This window comes from Prorops nasuta, unplaced genomic scaffold (assembly GCF_024137725.1).
Source record: "Prorops nasuta isolate Cenicafe-Biocafe unplaced genomic scaffold, Cenicafe_Pnas_1.2 PNAS00008, whole genome shotgun sequence".
Classification (NCBI taxonomy): domain Eukaryota; kingdom Metazoa; phylum Arthropoda; class Insecta; order Hymenoptera; family Bethylidae; genus Prorops; species Prorops nasuta.
Window position 1 is genome coordinate 2,691,041 of NW_027116805.1, and position 23,756 is coordinate 2,714,796.

The window sequence follows — 23,756 nt, forward strand, 5'->3', positions numbered from 1 at the left end:
TGTGCGGTACAATTTAAAGCGCAGAATCATTTTTGCTGTAATTGAAATCTTTTTCAACAGGTTGTACATTATTGAAAAATGCTGCCATATATAATTGCTTCATCGTTATATCAATTTCATTCGATACTGTAAAACAATTAAAGAAGAAGTATAAAAGTACTGATTTTTTGTTACCGAGGATTTTCTCAGGCTGCCAGAAGTACATTTATAGCATTATCCATTAATGGAGAAAATCCATTGGATCGTCCCTTGCTGCTGACCTAGACAAATATTATTAATAAATAATTGTTATACTTCTGGCTATTTCGACCTGTAGGAGTACTGTAACAAATGGCTCCCGACAATCGAATAGGACGGGCAGAAGTAAGGGCATAGCTACCTGGTAACTAATTTAAGAAAGTGCTCGAGTTCAATGGAACATATTGAATAGCACTCCAGCGCTTCTTTTTCCTTCCGGTCAGCGATCCTGACCACTGGCTTATTCACCTTATAGCACCTTTATCGCAAGAAGTAAATTCAAAGACTCTGCCAGATTGTAAAGTCAATGAGCTGCTCTCTCCCGTTAAGTTCTTCAAGGATTACGATCTATTAAGTTGCAACTGACAAGATGGATAATTGGCAAGGATTGATCAATCTCTAACTGGAGCAAGCAAAAGGTCGTAATTATATATCATGCATGATGATATTGTGCAATGTTGAAAATGTGCCGATTTCAACTGTTACATCGGCTTTATATGAACGAGACAAGTATGGATGAAGGCAGCGTGTGTGTGTATGTATGAAATATGAGATAATAATGCGACGCTTATCTGACAAATGCAGCGAGTCCTTACCGTCTCTTATGTGCAAAGGAGGAAAAATATACAACCTACCTTCGTACTTATCGTCCTCACAGCGTCAATAATGTGCTCCCCGTGATGTCCCGCCTTGATATCATAATCTGTTGTTCATTTGTCGGCTTTATCAGCAGCATACTTTACTTACAATATAATGCAAAAGCTCTACGTAATTTTCCTCCAGAAAATGGATTTTGCGATAGAAGATTGCTCGAAGCATGCGAAACTGTTATATATAATTTATCAAATTAACCTTATATTCTATATAATTTAAGGTAGTTGTTTCGTAGTGAATTTTTACCACTACCGACCGGCATATTTTAAATTTGAAATAAATCAAATTCTTTCGTATAACAATTGAATAACATTAATGATGATTTTTTTACCGATTAACCCAACTCCCTTTTCATCGTTGCAGGATATACTCGATGAATAATGGTGCTTAGAATAACTATTCGTAAATCAAATTCGAGCCAAAAACATTAATTTCTAATTAAGATTACTAATAGTAAGTAAATGATGGAATAAACAAAGTATAGGTAAAAAAATTGCACACATATAACATTATTAATGAATTACTGTACATACGTATTATAATCACAGATGTATTCTTTTGAACATAATTCATCAAAAATAGCGAAAGCAAAAACAAAGGAATAATTTAAATAATGTAGCTAATTTTGCAATTGCGACAAGTTAACCACATTATTTAAATAGACATTATAATAATAGGAAACTAGGTTGCGCATTTGGAAATAGAGAGATACGATTACAGAGGTATAGAAATGAAGAAGGAGCGGTTAGTAAAAAAGCTATTCTTTATTTATATTTCTTGTATCAGTCGTGAAAAATCCTTCGCTACATCCAAAGTTCGTACGACATGTGCAGAATCGAATACAGTATCTTATACAGTTAATACAAATTGTATTGCTAAGTCGTTCGGAATGTTGTATACGGACCACCAGTGTTTTAATCTCGCACATATTGCATAGTGTCTGTGGCGTGAGTGCTTGTATGTATGAGTGTTTGTTTATATAGGATGCCGGTGGAATAGAGTGCGTAAGTGTAATAGTTTTGGAGGGGAACGCGAGGGCGAGAGTCGTACGAACCCGAGTCCGGCCTATAATCTTGCGTGAGTCTCGGTTCCGTTTTTACATTTCTCATTATCTGACACTTAACAGTTATGACCCGCGCAGCGACTATCGACATCGTGAGGCGCGCCACGCGTTTGTTTACGCGCGCGACCCAAGACGTCCTTGTCGCTGGCAAGGATTAAGAGGGTGGCGGCGAGCTGGGGAGTCCGTGTTCGCCGGATTTCAATTTGAGCAGGCATATACATATATATATATATATATATATATATATATATATATATATATATACGAGCCGAAGATTGTTTGTGCACTTCGTAGATGGAGAGGGAAGTAGTCATAGACGGAAAGTAAACATGTATAGTATATAATAACGCGGTATATTGTACTGCCTGTACCAAGGATAGGAAAGGCACCTCTGTGTCGTTCAATTTTATTTATGGAATATCGTGTCTCGCAACAATTGATACGCCCCTTTGTCTCTTCGGCTCCTCTGTCCTTAACTTCGCTATATTCATTTCACGTTTTCGTCCTTTTCCGATCCGTCACGATCAATGCAGCACACATTCCAATACTCCACGCCAATATTTAAAACGTCCTTCGACATTTTTCCAGACTGACGCTCGCCTTGCCATAACCTCCACCCGTATCCAAAGACTCCCGAGACTTCAAAGGCAGATACCAGCAAAATTCCATCCACCATCGAATAAACCCGAGTTTTCGTTCGAGAAATCGAAAACTTTGCAAAAAGATTCACGGGAAACAATCTTAATTGTAAGCGTGTTTCCAGCTTTTTTTTTACGCATCCTCTTGAAGGCTTTGCAATAGTCTCTAGCGAGCTCTGCTAGGTATCAGTCAGCGCTCAAAGCCCCTTTCGAAAGCAAAGTTAATAAAAGATGCGGCAGACTTCATCTTTTTCAGCCTTTGCTACTGACTTTCATAGGGAGTAAAGCGAAAATTTCATCCGGCCAAGGCGCGGATGGAAATAAAATGTATTACAATTTAAAAACGAGAGAAAGGGAAAATGGCTGGTGGTGGGGGTGGAGGAGGAATGTGTAAGGTGAAGTGGAAAGTTGAGTTGGGCATTTTTTGCAAACTTTTATTGCTCGGTATGGTACTGTGGATGTCGACTACGGTTATGGCTAGGTGATTTGGAGGTACGATGGTAAATAGAAACGAGATAATATTTCCAGTTATGGCCAGTGATTTTGCGAACGGAGCTATAAACAAAGGGATAAGCCTAAATTCTGATAAAACGATAGGCCTATCGCTGTACTGTCCAGTAAACGCAAAATAATCAACCGAGGGCCGGTTGTTAATGCGAATGACGATAACTTTAAGATTTCGCTTTTATCGAGCCTCGTAAAGGGGAACTGCCTGGATGGTAAGTATAAATAACTAAAGCTACACACTCTCTTGCTCTTTTAATTATCAATAATAAACGCAAGATATACATGGAATGGAAAGCTATTGAGAGCAGTTTTACTTTTATTCTCTCATATTAATTTAATTCTTTTGTACTCGTATATCCACTTGTTTCAGTGGATATGAAAGAGTTAGATACTGTAGCTCCCATGAAAATGTGAAAGGATTAAAATATGAAAATATGGTACGTTAAGTGAAACTAATATTATACTATGCGTATACTGTAATTATAGATTATGTAAAATGTCAAGAATATCGCTTAATTATCAGTGTTGATCCAGATTAAAATTAATTAAAATACAGACAAAAATGGGGAAAAGCGTGATGGTTGTTTACTTAGTCGAAAGTAAAAAAAAAGAGTGAAGTAGTGTGGGAAGTAGAAGAGGTTAAGTGTGAAGTGAACGATAATAAAGAAAGAGAGAGAAAAGAGGGGGGGGGGGGGGGGGGAGTGAGGATAAGTAAGCAAGTAATGGTTGATGTATGAAAACGTGGCTTACTGTGGGGTCACATATCTCGTCAAGCAAGTTTTTTCATATCCCTTTTTGGACATAATACGATGAAATTTCTCGGCCCTTTGTTGTCAAGTTCAAGTTACACATTGCGGTATCGACACCCCATGACTGATTACTTGCTAAATGGACAGAAGAATCGTCTGTAAACATTAGAATTGCAGTGGTAAATATTTGTAGGATTTGAATAGTTTGATAGAAACGTTGATGATAAAAATGAATAGCATTTTTCATGCGTAATGAACTTATAACCTACTAAGCTCCCCCTGTTCGAGAAAAGTAAAATTATTTGTGTTGCTGTGTCGCGGAATGGCTCGCTTTTAAAACGAAATAGCTATTCTATTACAATTTCGTTAATAACGCCAGTCTTAATTTTCAATTCTTTCGTATACGAACCAGATATGGGATAATTTTAAATTACAGCGCAGCTGGATAATGAGTTATTATCAGTTGGCTATTCACACAGTATTTCTCTGTAGTTCAAAGAGAAAATACGTCGATAAGTCCAAGATAATCCCTTCTCTCTTTTCCATTCCTTTGTTTATAATTGTGTCAAAGTAATTATAATCTCCTTGAACATGCACACAAAACGCTTATATGGGATCGTTAAATCGGCGGTTAAATTCACTGCATATTAATATTCAGTACTTCACGGTTGATGAGGGATAATCTCTTTGGAATCCGGAAACAAGGTATATCGTAGACTTTAAATTAGAAATGTCGTTCAAAAGTTATACCACTAACATTTGTCATTTTCTCTGATTAGCTACTGCTTTTTCACTCTACCCGATAATTAATAAGTACGATTCATTACGCGGAAGAAACTAAATTCTGTAACTTCAAACATAAATTTACTCTAACTGAAGATAATAATTACTATTGTAAAGAGAGCAAAAGTTAATTTGCCATAAAATGACACATCACTCGGTATAAGTATTTATTTTTCGTGAATTTAAAAAATATAATTTGGTGTGGTGCAAGTTTCGTCGATTTTTAACGTTTTTTTGTTCGCTTACTAATAAATAATATAACCTAGATAAGTGCTATGTGATAGAATAAGTATAGTAATATATTTTACCTAAATGCGTGAAAAATAATTATAAATAAAATAATTGTTTAAAGAATTGTATAAAGTTACCAGACTCATTTGCGGAATTTGCATTTCTTTGGTAATTCCAGAAATGAAAACCAGACTTTTTTTCGAGAATAGAAAACTCAGAAGTGAATTTGGTGGTATGCTCGTTCCTCCCCAAGATATAAACGCATATTACACGTAGTGTACATATATCTGTGCGATTCTTATCGCGATCGCTGTTTATACCCTGTAGAACATGGTCGAACTTACCATTGAATCTACAAGTAATCTTACTATGGTATACAATAATAACTACTTAACCTTAAAAATTACATATGTTCAAACCGAGTGCTTCGATGTTTCTGAAAATTCCAATTTCATTTCTGCCAATGTTACTGCAGCCAGTACTACTATGTACGTGTGTTACTACCTCCACCTAGGAGAATAAAAATGGCTGAGAATTTAGCGCAAAAAGTTGGCTCGAGCAAATGGACGAAACGAAGAGCACGATAAGAAATTGCAATGATCGCTTATAAAAGAAATGGATTGAATTTATTGCAACGGTTTGCGGGTTAGAATGATTAATTGACGAAGAAATGTTGGAAATTCTCAGGGACATCGTTAATGCAACAGGGTATAAAACGACTCTATTGAATTTTTTGTCCTCTGCTTCGATCATACGCTATAAGTTGGGCGATACATGTACATGTGTCTGGAAATTTTACAGTTTATCTGCTAGCGTATCCATGCCACGATAATTTCGAACAAATCACGCTATTCTCTCGAGGTTCGTGCTGCTGTCAGCAGAAGACTCCGAAGCTCTGCTCTGGTGGGTTTCTGGCGCACTCTCATTAGTTTCTCGCTTCTTTGCACAGTGCTGTATTCTCCTATCGTCTCGCAAAGGTGCATTTATGTTCCTCTTATTATAATACGATACTTACTAGCGCTACGTGAACTTATCACCGTCAACTTATTGCGCTGAATTTACTGTAATTATTTAATTGTCAGTATTTTAATTCAATACGAAGGAGCCTTTTGGCGCGCGAGAATCACTTATATTAATTCGAACCTGAAACAAGCGCCGCACTCCTTACGCTTTCTTCTTCCATATCCCATTCAACCTCACAACTCCACTCTCTGCACTACAAGATACAATTCTAAAGGATCCCTCGTCGCACGGGCTCGAAGATTTATTTCAAAAATATCTACTTTTACCGATGAAACTCAACAGCGTGTATAATGTGTGTGTACACTTAGCCAACAATTTCTGTACATGTTTGGCGCATCGCCTCGCTGTGCGATGCAGCTCCGCCAACTTCGACACCGAGTTAACTTTATTATCACTACAGCAGGTTAGTTTGCCGCGCCGAAGTGCCTGGTCGCGTGGATGTGTGTATCCATACCCTTACCCGAGTGGTAAGTTAAGTTTAATTTAAGCCTAAAATATAGTTATCGGGATGCTTGAGCAGATATCTCGGCGGATCCCGCGAGATCCGTGAGCCTCCCTAATGAGACTCGTCGATAAAATAACGCGACTATAATCCAGTGTTCCTTCAACCTTTTATTTTAGACACTTTCACTCTTGTTTACTCTTAAACGTTTTTTTCTTCTCAAAGATACGCCGGTCCCGCGAGATCCGTAAGCCTCCCTAAGGAGGAGACTCTTCGATAAAGTAACGACTAAGAGTGTTCCTTGATCGTTTCTTCCTTTCTTTCTCGATTCTTCCACTGTCGTTCCTCTTTAACGATTTTTGAAAGGAAAATACGTCGGTCCGTCCCTGGGTCTATAGCAGCACTTGGATTTTCCTTCTTCCAATCTCTGCTAGTCTTCGAATACCGAAGCTACGCTTGTATTTCGAATCCTGACCTGTAATCCTCCTCTGGATAACGCTCTTTCGATTATCCTCCTCAAATTATACTCGAACGTACTCCCTCGAGACGTTGTATCCGCAGTTAGTTTCTTTAAATTTTCTCCATCACTCAGCTACGCTCTTTGTATATCTATAAATGATCGATTTTAATTTCCAAGTAAATATTTAATAAAAGATCATAGAAAAGGATTTCCGTGGAAAGTGGAATCGAATTTAGGCCCGGATATTGGCAATGAAAAAACTGCAGTTTCGTGAAGATGCTTTGGAAGACAGAAGACGGTCTTTTTCGTGGGAAGACGATCGGTGGACATACGATGAGAACTCTTCGGTGTGCGAAGACTGTAAATTCTGTCGAATCGAGTGTGAAACGTGGATCGATGAGATTCTACAACTAAGCGGAAGTTGAAAGAATAGGTCGGTTTGCATTGGGTAATGTGTCGAATGTGTTCAGGTCTCCAGGTTCATACTTTTATTTGGGGTAGACGGGAAGCGTTTGAGCAACTGGCTTATCAGCGGACGGACAGACACGATCTGGCTGCTGATTGGCGGATAGAATGTTTCACACGTCCATCGCATCCCCAACGTAGCCCTCGTCAGGACTCTCGGGGTGATGGGGTGGGTGTTCCTCGTTGGCCCTGGCAGCCGCAGCTGCTGCAGCTTCGCGAGCGGTTTTGCTCAGCAGGGATCTCGGTGACAAGGGGGTAGTTTCACCCCGATACGCTGCAGGCGGAGAGGGGATGAAGGGCACCTCTGGGAAGGCTGCGACCGGCGAAACAGGGGAGACCGGAAGTTGCGGTGACTCCACAGGTTCCGGAATGGCTTGAAGGGTAGGTTGATGAGTTTGTGGATGTTGATGAACCGGCTGATGAACGGGCTGATGAACCGACTGATGCATCGATTGATGGATAGGTTGATGGACAGGTTGATGGACCTGCTGCAGCGGCGCAGGATGAACTGGCTGGTGGATCGGCTGATGGGCTGGGTAAGGATAACCCTCGGCAGTGTATCTGGCGTCCGTTCTTCCTAAAACTGGATCGTAACCCGTGGATCTTGCGAGAAACTCTGCTTCCCTGGAATAACGAGCAGGTGGAGCAACTGCTGACCCCTCCGCCATTCTGGTCCGTAAACGGGGCAATGTGCTGGCTGTGTAAGAGATCTTTGGTAGTCCAAAGTTTAAGGGGTAGCCATCTTGGTCCAGGTAGCTAACTTGGGATACGTTTAGAGGTCTGAGATCTGGTTGCATCGTGTATCCTGTATCGTACTCGAAGATCTGCCTCTCAGCCAAATGCAGTCGAGAATGGAGCTGACCGCACACCATATCGGTACTCTCGAGGACCTCGTTGATCAGATCTGGTTCCGTCAAATGTTTGGACATCGAAGAGCCTTCGTATGTCTCTCCCGTGGCGCAGTGTTCCCTTCGGTCAGCATTCACGGCTCTATTGATCTCTCTCTCCGTGTACGAGATGCCTTCCTGTTCGCCAGACAGATCTCCGTTTCCTTTCCTGCATGATCGTCCACTGGTGGAATCCTTCGTAATGGGCAGTACGGATTTGTTTTGCGATGCCAGTGATTTTGAATTCCTTTTGCGCTCCCTCCTGTGGCGTCTCACGCAGAAAACAATGCTTCCGACCAGACAACCCAAAGCGAACAGTGTACCCACTAGAGCACCAGCTGCTATCGTTGCTATATAGCCAGTCGCTGGGTTATCGAACGGTGGTTCCACAGTTATTTTTTCGCGGAACAAAACCCTCAGAGACAAGTTAGCTTCGGCAGAACCAGCACTATTTTCAGCAACACAGGTGTAGGTACCATCGTCGATTGCTTCCACTCCATAAACGTAGAAGCTACTCGTCATATTTGTCAGACCTCGCTGCTTGTACGTGTATCTGTAACATTACATTCATGTAAGAATATTTATTAATGTAGCTATTAATAAAGAAACGTCCAGTTTATGCGTGTAATCGAAGGATCAATGTGTGGTGGTTCTCCTAAGCTTCTCTATTTCTTCAATCGAAATTGTCGATATTACAAGAGACTGTTTGCTCAACAGAGTTTTCTTCCACACAGGAGAAACTTAATTTTCTATCCAAGATGGGAGTTGGGCAATAAACTCTAAAGGAGGATTGGAAAACATGTCACGACGTTTATTTACGAAACAAATAAGTTGGAAACGAAATTAGTAATTCGCTCTGCATTGATTTATATCCATAGAGGAAATAGAGTTTGGTGGCTATGTACAATATTTTGATAAAATTATACCGACGAAGCGAAAAGCATCGAGTCTAGTAGAAAAGTCTGAATGGCTTGATAATATCGATAAGTACTTCAGAGCGAATTAACGAATCTTCTCACATTAATTCTCATTTTTTTTGTACTATAAATTACTGTAAAATACACATTGGATTTGGAAGCAATTTTCGTTGGTGTGAATTGGCAGCGGTGTTCAGTGTTAACGGTTAAGAGGATTCGCGTTGGATGTATTCGAGGCTCTTGTGGAAAAGATAAACTTTGACGTACCTTGGATACATGGTGGATGTTATTGAAAGCGAATCGTTCTCCTTCTGTGGTTCAAAGGGATCACCGTTGAACCACCAAGTGACCTTGGCCGGTGGAATAGCATGGACATCGCAACGAAGAGTGGCATTGGTGCCCTCGTAGATCTCGAGACGTTTCTCCAAGTTGATTTGGGGCAAACAGGCCAAGTCGACGGTTTTGACAGCTTTGATCTGCTTGCCTCTGAGTCTCGGTGGGGCGCTGCAGATGGGCTCCGACTCCTGAGGAATCGCCGGGGCCGACTCCTTCAGCCAGGTTTGCATACTTCTTAGTTTACAGTCGCATAGCCACGGATTGTTATGAAGGGTGAGACCGCGAAGACTTCCACCAAGGGGTAATGTGTGATCGGGTACATGCGTCAGTCTATTGCCGTTTAATCTGAGCCACTCTAGGGAGAGGAGACCGCTGAATGCACCTTCCTCCACGAGCTCCACTCGGCACTGGCTCAACTCCAGGTTTGTCAAGTGTTCCAGACGCCCGAAGGCCTCTCGACGTATCTTCCGGATCGGGTTCCCGTTGAGAATGAGCCTCATCAGGTTCGGGTACGAGGCAAACGTCTCCGTTGGTATCTCCTCGATCAGATTCTCCGATAAGTCCAGCTCTACCAGTCCCACCAATCCAACGAAAGCTCTCGAATCTATTCGGTTTATGTGAGATTTGCTTAAGTAGAGTCGCTGGAGATTCACCAGACCCAATGCGTGAAAGCTTTCTGGTGCCAGAGTGGTCAGGTGATTATTGGATAGGTCCAGAACTTGCGTTTCTTCCCTGGCGCCTTGGGGCAGAGCTTTCAACTGGCGGCCAGCGCATTCCACCCATTCCTTCCCACCCTTCCATTTGCAGGTACACATGTTCGGACAGCCGTCCGCCATTCCCACTGAGAGTATCAGCGCGGTGAATGCACTTCTCCACCAGCTTACTCCTCTATTGAACAACATGATGTTTCATCGAGCGAAAATTGTTATCGCTATTTGGCTGATGCGCGGAAAATCCGCGGTACGTAGGCGGATATTCCTACTCTGTACCTTCCTCTTCTCTCTCTCTCTTTCCCTCTATTTCTCCCTCCTTCTCCGACCCTCTGTTCCTCTTGCCCGTTACCTCCGAACCTCTGCAAATGCGCAACTCTCCAATCAGCGTAATGAACGCAAGAACGATTCAAAGCCCGGCCAACCTGAAACAGTAATGGGTTGATTGCTATTAGGAGTTTTCCCTGCCTCTTCTTTTTAACTGGATTGTGTAAATTTCATAATTAACTGCTCGAGCCAAAAAGGATCGAGCAATTTTTTTAATGCTTCCATTGTACTACGACCATTCCCTTCATAGCCCTCTAAAATCCGACAAATGTTTACTACCTCTTCGCATTGCAACTTAGGCAATCGAAATTTTAATTTAAAATATTCTCTAAGTGATTCTGCAAAATATCGTGGATATAGCAGTACCTTTTTTAAAGATATTTCATAATTAAGTTTATTATATGATTACAGTTATAGAGAAATTTGAAGATTTTTCCTTTGTTTTCTGTCTAAAGAATTCGTTCTATCATCACCTACATATCCTGAGATTTTTACTGTTGAACAATTTTCTTTACGAAGGCAAGGACATTATTTTTAATACGTGTTGAATTGGACAATAAAAAGTAAAACTGTTACTGAAATTAAGTTTAATCGAGTATCGTCGTTTCTCGCTATTCTTCACATTTACAAAGTGACGCTCCATTGTTTGCTGGAACTCTTCGTTTTTCACGCAACATCTTTTTCAAACCAACCATTCTTTTTCCTTCGATTCTAAAAGAAACTTGTAGAGTTGCTGTACAGTACTATGAGCTCGCCTCGCATTCCGTTACACGCACAATAGACTTCCGGAATGTAGTTCACGTATAGGAAATTCTAACCGAAGTAAAAGTCTCCTTGGTTTTTCATTTAAAGTTTCTTAATTTCAACCGTGAGAAGAAAATGATTGAAAACGAGACAATACTCTATGTGAGAAATTGTTTCAATCGACAATCTTTTTTTTCCATGATTAAAATATAGCTTATTCTTTTAATTCATCGGCAGTACATATTCAAATATTTATAGTTATTATAATTATGAAGGTATTACTGGAATGACTTTTAAACTGATAATGAATATTGAAAAAGGTCCATTAATATTTTCGAAAAAAATTTTTTGTTGCTATTAAAATTTTTAAATAAGTTTCACAGATCGATTGGCATTCCACGAATTTAAGCAGGAGGGGATAGAATTTAGTGTTAATTAAATGTTTTGGAGAAAAGTGGTAGAATCGATATTTAACTGTATGTGGAGAATTTCCGTATAAATTAAAAAGTGACGCATAATTAAACTGATAGATATCGTAAAAGATCAGTTGTGAGTGGGGGGTGAAGGGGGGTTGAAGGTGGCTGAAGTTATTATGGAGCACCTTCGGACCGTCAAGCCCCCTTGAAATTCCATGATGGGAAACTCATTCAAAGCTGTGCCGGATAAAGACACGAGAGATACTGCGGATTTGCATGCCGATCGTACTCGATATTCCAATAACCTGATATTCTCTTCAGTACGTCTATGTGAACGTGGACTACTGTATAACCGTATACTACATGCGTTACACTACATCCCTCGAAACTGAAATTTATTATATTCAGGCTACTGGTAAGTAATTAATTATTGAGCTGCGATTACCACTGACTACCGTAAAATATTAGAAATAACAAAATCATAAAAAAGTTGTATATAAGAATTATGCGAAAAGTTTAATTAATAAAAAATAGCTGCGATATAAAAGCAGCGCGTATTACGGAAGAAATATTGAATCTTGGTATAAACTTAAAAATTAGAAAAGAAGTGCCGAAAGAAAAAGTTTAAAATGAAAAGACTAAACGATATAAATGAAAAATTTCTAGTCTAATATCTCATCCGATTCTCTAACAAGTTTTTTGAAAAATCAATAACTTAAATGAAGAACTTACGATGAAAACACGATTGCAGTCGAGACTTTGGAAGTAGAGTATCAACATTATTTTTGTTATTATTCTTCTACTCAAACTTTTGAGGACATTAGAATAAAACCCATAAAAACTCTGAATCTTTGAATGGATAACATATCTGTAATTGCATTTTGAAACCAGCCAGCTGGGAGTATTGTTTTCGGCGTCATATTTTGCTAGAGCAAGTAAGATATTACCCTCACTTGAAAAATATGTTCATTATCCTATATGATACTGTTTAAAATCCACGCACATAAACGCAAAATGCCAAACACATTTTTCCAATAGCCCATTAATTCTGTATCCTCAAATCGGGTATAAACAAAATGTTCACAATCACCAATTATTGCATTTCCATCGAAACATAATGTTCAAGCAGGGCAAAAATAGTTTAAAATCATTTTCAACACCTACAGTAAATTAAACGTGATTTCGTTTTATGGTTAAAATTTACACTGACAAGTGGTGACGTTGGACGTTGTTTCTGGTTATTATTATAAAATTATTTTTTAAGTGCAATTAAAGTAAATCCTTTTAGACAGGAGTTTGTGTCATTCGTTTGAAGGGTGTAAAATTTAATAACAATAGTATTGGTATTAAATTATCGAGCTTATAGTTAAGGCTATTATTGCATTTGATGAAGAATCATATTTTCATCACAGCTACTTATTGGGCCAATAATACCAACTAGCTATCAATAATTGGCTAGCCACTAAACTGAATCAGATATAATAGCGTTTATGAAATCAGTCGATATGCCGCATTCGGATTAAAAGATAAATATCATATCGTCTGTGCATAGGATGGTCAGGCTCAAATTTCGAAGTGTCAGCCATGATAAATAGCTAAATTTAAATCGTTTTGAAGAAACGGTGTAGATAGGGATCTTGAATCTGTTTCACATTGCATCAGGCGATAATTAAATGACATTCATCGTAATTATTGGTGCACTGCTCACGTTATTCCCAAATCCCAATTAATCATGAAAAACAATACGAAACGTTAGTAGAGACGGTCAAATGAAATTCAAATAACACCAAATTGTGAAATTTGATTTCACGTATAGCGCTGCACATTATTTGTACTAAAAAAAACATCAATATTTATTTATCAGTAATAACAATAAGTTGAATAAACATTAAGAATTAGAACGTTTCAATTAAATTTTATATATTAGCAATACATTATTGCTTATCGTATCCAAAACTTGAATAAAAAAAAGAAATAACTAGTTTTAACGTAAACGTGTGTTTGTGTGTTACAACAATTATTATTAAACAGAATTGATAACAATTAATACCAAATTGTTACGTTTCAACGATTGTCAAAGGATTGAATTTATTATAATTATACTTTATAGTTAATGTATCTCTCTGAATTTAATAAAAAATCTATGGTAAAAGAGCTGAAAATGAAGAAATTTTAATATTAAATTTCTATACCTTCTGTCAAGCTTATTCTTTGAATATTATAGTTTAGGTAGGGTTAAAGCAATCTTGATTTTAATTTTGTGGCTTATAGATTTTTCTCCCATGTGAGTTTCTTTTGAATAATCTAAAGACAGACTGGGTAGCTGATTTCGGGACCTAATTATTCATTCGCTGCGCACAATGCCACCAAGATTGGCCGAGAAGCAGAGAGCACAGGAGTCCTTTCATCGACCCGAGCTGGAAAACTAGCGAAATCGAGCAGTCTCTATAGTCAGTTCCCAATTTGCTTAACTCCTTTAATCTTTTCTGGCCCCCAGCTTTACCTCCTATACTTCACTACCCCTTTCTCATAACAGCTTAGCTAATAATTAGCATATTGATACCCGTGAAGCTGCATCCCAGCATCTCCTCGACCAAAAATTTCCCGCATTCACGAATTATCATCCTCATCGTTTGGTTTCCACAACTGATCTGCTTCACTCGCGCTTCAAAAAATTCCGCGAATAAATCCTCCTTTTATTTTTTCCCCTCTTCAATCTTTGCATTAAAATATTTTCAACAATTCTACAGATATTCTTTGTAGGACTCGTCCAACTCTGCTTGATTATTTGATTTTAAACCGCTTTTTTGCAGTTCATATTTTCCATTAGTTTTTTTAGTAAAGGTAAAGCCGGATTTTCTTTATGGTTTCGAGGCTAATCCGGTTGAAAACAAATTTCTACCGTTTGTACGCGATAAGCGAGTACTCGAACAATATTTGACTTGCGTGATATTTTTGCTAATTGTAATGAATGAGTCATTTTCGTGATCCAGGTTTTATTTATACGATCCTCTCATTGGAAAAACATGCGAAATGCAATTTATAGGTTTCTTTTTGCAAAATAATCTGTTGAAACTTGAAGAATGTTTCAGGAACTTTGGACTATTGCCAAATACAGGGAATCGCTTCTTCCCAGAAGCCTCGACTGATTTGTGGAATGGTGATATTTAATTTAAGCGAGGAAATAAAGCGACCGAGTCTCTTTTTCTGGAGTATAGCGCACATATGTATCTACATGAAGATAAAAATATAAAGTGGACAAAGACACGAGGCTCTCTCGGTGATAGAGATGTAAATGGACAAAGGTGGAATGGGGGTTTTAATTAAAAAAGGCTAATATAAGCTTTCGGCGAATGTCTAATTTCTAGCGTTGTTTTCGTTATTTCCTCCTTCGTTTCGTCAACTGGCAAGTGTAAATCTCTGCGGTAGCAAAGATAACACGAGCTAGAAGCTGTAATTGCTCGCCAGAGATTGCTTCCATTAAGTTGCGCGTTGGCTCTTACTGGAAAATCTTGAAGCAATCTTGTTTTTACGACAGAAACCGCGTAAAATCGGTACCGGCCGCTGTAAAAGTTAACGTCGGATTAATCTCTGAAGGGTTCATCGGTATGGGTGAATCGTGACGTTCGAGAAGAGCCAATAGGGGCGGGCCTCCTTGGTCGTGGGAATGAAGCACGCAATAGATTCAATGAAAATGCCGGATCCTGATAGATCGAGATGCAGGATAAGCTCTTTAAGTGAAAGACCTGATCAAAGTGGATCAATGCTAGTCACTCATCTTCATTAGTTTTATAGCCCAAGGAATTTTCCTTCAACGAATCGTCATTCGTTATTCATGCTCCACCATGGAACATTTTTTAACCTTTCGCAGATTATAGTTACAGATGGATAAGTTGTAAGTATAATGTAAACGTTCCTCGAAAATTGTTCAAAAAGTTTTATTATATTAAAATAAATCGTTAGCTTACACGTTCCAATAATCACGACATTTGGTTAGTTTCGATCGCGAAGGATTAACAGCAGGAATATTCGTTAATCTATTTTAATTTATTTATCAGCTTATCAATGTTTATGTATTTTACGAATTGATGCCAGTATAATACTTTATTTAAACTAGACGAAGAATGAAATAAAAGGTTTAATATAGAAGAATATTGCCAAAATGTCTGTACCATCTGACGAGTAGCGAGTGGCACCGTTGAAAATGGAAAAATCAAGTAAGATTCTTATATAGCAAGAGTCTGGTACATACTGTCGAAATGGAGGTTTCAGCAAACAGCCGTATCGTTTATTATTTCTGTATAAAGGTGATTTGATTTACATATAATTCTGCAAGAAAATACATAGATAATATGTAGTTTAAAAAGGCCAAATGAATTTTAATAATAAAATCAAGAATCAAATTGTTATTAATATTGTTATTAAAGAATTTTTAAAATCTTTTGGAGAGTGAAAAAAATATGAATATACATATACAGACTGTGGTTTAAGTTGAAATGAAAAGTAGAGAGGTATAATATCTACTAGATTATTTCTTAATAGAAAATAATTAGATTCAGTAATGCTCTTAAAAAGATGAGCTTCAGGTATATGGTGGATAGAGATATTGAAAACTGTAATGAAACTTTTATAAGGTATAAGCCACCCTGACAGTTTCTATAAGATGACGGAAGTGGATGAAGATACCGACAGACACAGGAAAAACGAAAATGTCAAAATGACAAAATTGAACTTTTGTGCTTACAAATAAAAAACCGAAATGAGATTCTAGAAATATCAAGCGTAAAAAAATGTCACATTGCATTTTTGTGTTTGCAAGCTTCGCGGTAATAGATAAAAATTATACATAATGAACTGTTAGGCGTACAATATGAAAAATGTATTACTATTAAATTACGAATTGAGAGAGACAGGAATAAATAAAACTAATGATGTAGGAATCATGAGCATGAGTGTAACAAAAATTGCTATATAGAATTTTCGTAAATTCTGATTTGGGAAATGGAAATATAAATAAAAAATAAATGAAAAGAAATATAAAAACAATAAGTACTTTAGATTCTGGAAGCCGGGGTGAAGAAGGGAAGATTTGAAAAAGTCGAAGGGCACAAGTAGGGAAGAGGAGGAGGCGGAATGGAATGGGGCAAGGTTCAAAGGTTGAAAGACTGGAAATGAGGATGTAAATATATATAGGTGCTCGAGGAGACGGGATAAACAGAAGGTTGGGAGACTTTTGATGGAGCGCGTGTTCGCTGTTGGAAATGGAAAAATCGAACATTGCGAAAAGAGAACGAGGGTGGTTGGTGTTGAGGATTGTTGGAGAGGGGATAGCAGTTACGAGACGAAGGTGTCGGAATAATCTCATCGAGTCATCCAAAGTTCGAGGCAAGATCGGTTTGCATATTAAACAAGTGGAATTGCCGGCTCGCTAAAGGGAGTAAATGAAGCACGTTTTCTACATTAACTAAACACACTCGTGGAGCTAGGATAAAGTTGACGGTTGTGGAGGCTGTTCGGATATAGAGGGAATCTGAAAACTGGCGGGGAAGGAGAGGAAGGTCCTTTAATTCAATTCCCTCCCTCTTTGCCACTTGGCCATTTTAGTCTCGAACCTTCCAATCCCAAGAAACTTTTCCTGAAGTCTTACGACTCGCTGACTATTTGTCCCCGAAGAACTGATCCCGAAAATTTCATCTTCGCGCTTCCTGCCGGAATTTTAACCGCTCCATCGACGCGCGACGGTAGGGTAGGCCGGTAATAGTGACTGATCTCACCGCTATGACTCACTATAATCAGATTCGTACTACTTATACTACAGCCACTCGTCACCAAAGCGTATAAAAAGCAAAGATTACTTTTCATTTTCTTTTTGTTCAAGAAAGAATACCGAGAAGCGAAAAATATTGAAAAATTGAGGAAAACTGTTGATAAGAAGGTAATTTACAAGAAACTTTCGAGAGAGAATTATGGGAAAGTTGAGAAAAGGAATGTAGCCGATAAAAGGTGTATGGAGTGGGGCCTGAGAGCTGTGGAAAAAAATGCAGATATTAAATTTCATAATTTCCGAGTCACGTGCCTGGGTCCATGATAAGCACCGAAGATAAATATTACTGAGGCAGCAAATCGTCCTTATTGTACATAACCGTAGTCGCTATGTTAGAAATTACAGAAGGCTCGCAAAATTGTTTATCTTTCCATTTTTAATCGAACGAAGGTAAACATTTTTTCTCTTAGCGTCTTTTGAGAAAGCAGCACATGCTGGACGAAGAAGAAACTAGACGAATTCCATGAAAATAATTTTATATTATTATAATATTATCCAATTGATCCAGTGAACTAATAAAGGTTATATAATTTATTTTAGAGCTATTTGACCATCGCGTAAAGAAATGGTTTATTATGATTTATATTTATAGTTTGTTTAAAATTAATTATACTATTTCGTTTAAAATTACATTCAGTTAGTCAATAAAATTAGAAATTTATCAGTATAATATTTTACGGTATTTTTACAGAAACAATTCCCAGAATTTTTGTTACATCAAACAGAATCCTTAAAATTATTTGTCACGTTTACAAAAATTTGAAAAAATTTAAATTGCTGAAATTATTTTTAAAAAATCAGAGATACTTTCTAATCTTTAAATATTTACATAATACGTACTTCACACCCCAGCACTAGGTTTTATGGTGAATAAGGAATGGCTGGGGGAAATTCAGAAACCTCTTTTAAAAAGTATTTCAAGTAAGCGCCATACACATCAAGCTGTTTCTGCATTATTAATAATCCTTTTAAGGTTCTCTTGACAAATCTCAAAAATTTTTGCGACAGTTATACTCCATTCTCCGTTGAGTAACTACATTAACTATTTCTCCACGGTTTCATTTTCCGTCCTACTTGTTTACAGAGTGACATAATGGACAGAGAGCGAAACTTCCTAGACAGGAATAATTTTTGCGCGGTCCGGCTCTTCCGCTGCAGTTTTTTTCCTCGCAAAAATGTACGATGGTAGAGAAAGGAGGGTTGGGCAGGGAAAGGAACACGGCATAATGAATACGAACGGCTCGGTCTCGCAGAAGGATAAAAAGGAGAAATAAACGTGGGAAGAGAGATAGACGGACCGAGAATGTAAAGAGGGGGAGGGGGTGGGGGTGAGAGAAGAAAAGGCTGAAAAGGTTATTGGCAAGTGAATGGAGACACTTCGGGATATTCTGTGTCCTTGCGAAAAATTCTTTGAAAAGAAGAGGATAGTAAGACTAACAGGAAGGGATTTTACCATCCCAGTTCGGCTGGGTCTGCTGGTCGTTATTCATTTTTCTCGTGCCTGGCCATTAATTATTCATGGCTGCCAGCGCCATTCGTGTCTGCTGCTTGTTTCACTATCGATGAAGGAGCCGTGAAATTTGCACGAATCTGCTTGCAAATTTCACCAGCTGGAAAGCTTCTTAGGCTTTTCGAAGCTCTCGCGGTTTCCACAGGGGCTGCGCTATGGCCGAGGGGAAAAAATAAAATGAGAGGAACGAATGAAGATAAATGGAATGAGCGAGGGTAAGCAGTTACTGGAAAAGAATGCGAATGAAAGGGAAGAGTGAATCAGCGATGAGGGGAAAGACAATAACGAGCAATGATACCACGGATAATTAAGCTGGGAGATGCTGTATAAATAATAAAGAGAAAAAACAGACGGGAGGAAACTAATATAAAGAATCAATAAAATCAAATGAGGCGAATGACTAATGGTATTAATAATGTATAGCCTAAATATCAGCAGTAGGTGATATATTTCAGAAGAAAAGTAGTAAAGAGTGAATTTATATATAGAAAAAGCCGTATTTTGTGACTGCAAATGGAAAAAGAAATTACGATAGGACAATTCGTCATAACAGAAATAAAAAGATTGATGAAAGAAATGGGATAAGAAATGACGAAGTATAAAAATGACAGGGGAAGTAGAAAAAACAAATACAGGAGATATACCTCTGTAAGAGATAAGAGATAAGATTTGCCAGAAGTACATTCAGCCAAGGAAGTAAGACACGAGGTCAGAGATAAAAGGCTAAAAGGTTTGTCCGACACAAGCTATCAAATTATCAAATCTATCGGGAAAGTCTTTACTGTTTCTATTTCTATTTCCTTTCTATTTCTTTTCGGGCAATTCGCTTTTTTCGGGTTGTGTCATTAAATATTCATGACGAAGACTGCTTAGCGAATTATCGATGAAGGAGCTGTGAAATTATCGACAATCTTCCAAGCTTTTCTTATACTGAAAACATCTCATGCCTTCGCTTTTCTACTTTTATTATTACTAAGATTACAAAAATTGTATAATTTTTTAGTGTCAATTTAAGTGAATCTATTTTTTCTGTTACCATTTGCTCAAATTATTAATTAAAATTGCTGCAAATTATACGTGCACTAACGAGTAGAGGTAGCCACATGGGACATCCTGTGTATTTTTAATTTTGGCTCGGATGGAGTATTTTTCCAAAAAGGGTCATTAATTATTCATGAAAAAAGAAGAATTGGCGCTTAGCATGCTATCGATAAACGAGTTGTGAAATTCTGGCGAATTCGTTTGCAAGCTTCGCGTTAGCCGGAAGCTTCTTAGGCGTCGGAGCTTTCGTAGTTAGAGAAAGTCCAGGAACGTTTCGTCGCGGAAGGGCGGAAAGCTGGTTTGTCAGCGTAGTACGAGCGTTTCCGTTTCTCATTCATCATTTCACTCCCTCTGACACTCTCCGCTATTCTCCCTACCATCAAGTTATTAAAACGTGTCATAATATCGCGCTTAAATACCGGAGATTGTTCTACATCGAACAACAATTGTTTATCACCATGATTTGAATCATTTCGATATCAACAAATTTTTATATCTGACTTTTTATAAATGTTAAATATTCTTTATTATTAGCATTTTTCCCATTTTGTTGTAAATATTTAATCGATAAATGAAGTGAGAAATTCTTATTAAAATATTATCTAAACTACCTATGAGGAATCATATATTTTGATAGTATTTTTTATGTCTGTCCTGTAAAAGTTTTTGCATTACATTCTTTATATTTACTCTCCCCTAAGTTCGTTTTACTACTCTAAAACTCATTCCTTCTTCTACAGAACTTTAATAAGCATAGGAAAAAATTGTTCATAACGGAGAGTCCAAGAGCTTATTGAATAATCGAACTGATTACATTATATTGACCTTATTAAATTTTCCTACTGGAATGTTCAATTGAAGAGATTTGGCAGTTCCGTAAAATGCCTAGGGCGAATTTGTAACTGCACAGACGATTGTATAAATCAGGCCTATATGTATACTTCTGCAGAAAGCAATACAGCTTGAAATAATTTTGAATTAAAGAAGTATTTGAAAAATTGTGATAAAAGTTTAAGGAAAGTATTTTCGATAGATATACGCACGATAATACGTTGGAATTGCTATAATGGAATCTAATAGCTTTATTGGAGTCTATTATGGCCAAGTACGTTTCTCGTTTAGCCGTTTGGTAGAGCTAATACGAGCCAGTAAAGTTTTGATTTAAAAGTATGTTCGTTCTGTGACTTGGTGAGGAATAGTTGGGTAAAGGAGAAAAGGCGAGAGTAGAACGAGATGGTTGCAAATTATTTGCAAACTACCCACTTGCATTATCGCATTACAGAGCGTGGTATGGCTAGTGAAAGCGTAACTTTATAGCTAGACCCAACAAAATAAGGCAGCAGTGGGACATTTTTGGGGAAAAATGGCCCCATGAAAGTCAAGCAATCCTTTATCACCGGCGTTCCACCGGAATCTTTCAGCAAATTCGTCCCCCTATTTTATTAGTTACGAGAATACGAAGTGCGGAAAGTCGAGAAGTTTACCACGGACAATCCTCGGGATCGAATCCCCACCGATCCGGGACACCTTTTCTTTATGCAGCTTTTGTCTCTGCCAAATGTTGGAAGTTCTGCTTACATCCTGATCATTCCTTACCAGATCTTCCTGCCCGTTATAAGTTTGGTCATTCAAATAATACCCCTCTCTATTACTCTAAAAAATTATTCCCTTCCAGATGGCTCTATTCCATCCTTGTGGGTCTCATTGGTAGAGTCATTTTTCACTAAACTTTATTAACAGCTCTGTATAGTCGCACAAATCATTGCTTCGATTCAAAGATATACGATAAAATAATTTCCATGTGTTTTAAAGTACTCAAAATAAATAATCTTGTTTCTTGCTAAATCGCCTGCATTTTTCGGAATTTCCTAATATAATTAATGAAAATCCTTAAAAATTATATCCCCAGCTGTACACTGCAGTAATTATTGATATAACGCAAAAAGAGAATCAGAAGAGGAAGAATTAACTTCACTGTTTTATTTATTTTTTCTATCCCTTTCATTATTCGCCTGGATAGTTTTTTTTTAACATCTCTTTTCTTGGATGTTGGGGCGTGTGGAAATTCTAGTTGTGCCGTTTGGCTGTCCACAGATCGAGCTATCCTAGTTCATTCTCCCCTCAACCACGTTGAAGCCATCGGGAGATTTCAGCATCGGCCAGGACATGCAGGGATGTGGGCCAATCCCCCCTTCCCCGCCACAGTTCCAGCTCCACACTTCCCTCCTATCCCGCCCCTTACAGCATCCTATTCCCCCCGGGCAGGCTATAAACGAAAATCACATGTACACGCAGACACTCACACGAGCACATGACCCATTTCTGGACTCACCAAACTGGAGTAAACGAGCTGTACGGAGAAGGATAGCCGATTGTAAGAAGTCTTCCAGATTACGGGAAGCAAAGTGAGAACGGTGTAACGATAGATAAGAGTAGGTGGGGAAATAGACAAAAGGAGATACAGTGAGAAGAAATCAGACAACGAACGTTGAAAAAAATTATGGGGAAAATTAAGGAAGCAGTAAGGAAAAAAGGAGAGGAAGAAAGAATAAGAGATGGAAAAATGTTAGAGTACTAATGTAAAGGTAGTGGGAGAGGATGAGAGACAGCGATGGAGAATTTATAAGGAGGGAGTGAACAATTTTGTGGAGGAAGTAGAGAAATAAAGGAGAGGATCGAGAGTAGAGATATAGATATATATATATATATATATATAATATATGTATAATGGTATATTAAGTGGGGTGGAGAGACAGAAAGAAAGTGGGAGTAAAAGTGAAAGAGAGAAAAATATGCAGGCAGGGCTATAGCAGGGAGAGAGAAGGAGAGGCAAAAAGTAGAAGGAAAAAGGAAATGAGAAGGAGAAGAAATCTGTGTCTCCGTCGTTTTATCACAACTGCTGGACCACTTCCTCTTTGCGTGCGCAGCTCTCCCACCTCTCGACTAAAGAACTGCGCACATCCGGCCACAGTCTACATATACATACGCGCGCGCGTATACACACACACACAGTTGCTCGCCATACTTTGGAGGATTCGAGATACTCGTCTGAAGCACCTGCTTCTTGCGGCGCCAGTTACTTTTCTGAATATCGTGCGACATTATCGCTTGGCTAGCCGCGATTCTCCCAACGCTCGAGTTTATCCTGCAAGAAATGGAAAAGCAACGTACCACCCCATGACTGAGAATAAGAAGCGATTATTACGAAGGAGGATGAGAGATAAGAGACTGCATGAAAGGGTTTGGTAGTTAAAATATTTGGGAAGGGAATTCTTTATAAATAATAAAATATAAAATGCAATTACGATGATATTGTATAATAACAAACGAATAGGTTAATATGGAATTGTTGGATAAAGTTGGTGTATTATTAAAGTAGAGAAAGAGAAAGGGGGGATGCATTATTTTATTTATATATAAATCGTGATAGAACGTTTTTATAAAAAAAATTCGTGAAAGAAAGCAAGGAAGATATTTGCGAAAGAAATTTAAAAAGAAAGAATGTGTGCATACGAATTCGTCATGTAAATTCGGGTGAGATTTGGAGGACAGGAAAAGAGGCGATGAATAAATGATATATGTTTGTAGGAATGAGACAATGACAGGAGTTTGGAAAGAAGAGATAAAACATGCCAATAAACTAAAAAGTTTTGAACGTGGGAAAGGCAATGAATGTAGGAGAGGGACGAGTACATGATTTGGAAGAGAAGTATGAAGGCAATAAGGATACGAAATACGTGTGAATGAAATTCATCCAAAAAGAATGTCAGCAATGGATTCATCATGTAAATT

At 38.1% G+C, this 23,756-nt stretch overlaps 1 protein-coding gene across 2 annotated transcripts in view; it reads right to left on the reverse strand.

The window, feature by feature from the left end:
* Positions 1–1,653: 1,653 nt before the first annotated feature.
* The window catches only part of LOC136775675 (leucine-rich repeat-containing protein 24-like), a 178,154-nt gene continuing 156,051 nt past the window's right edge, over positions 1,654–23,756 (reverse strand). For both annotated transcript variants that reach the window (XM_066730653.1, XM_066730652.1), the window contains 2 exons: positions 9,324–10,527; positions 1,654–8,692 (listed from right to left, as the gene is read on the reverse strand). In XM_066730653.1, coding sequence (XP_066586750.1) covers positions 7,366–8,692; positions 9,324–10,294 — 2,298 coding nt within the window. In that variant the 5' untranslated portion in view covers positions 10,295–10,527 and the 3' untranslated portion in view covers positions 1,654–7,365. The remainder of the gene's footprint in view (positions 8,693–9,323; positions 10,528–23,756) is intronic.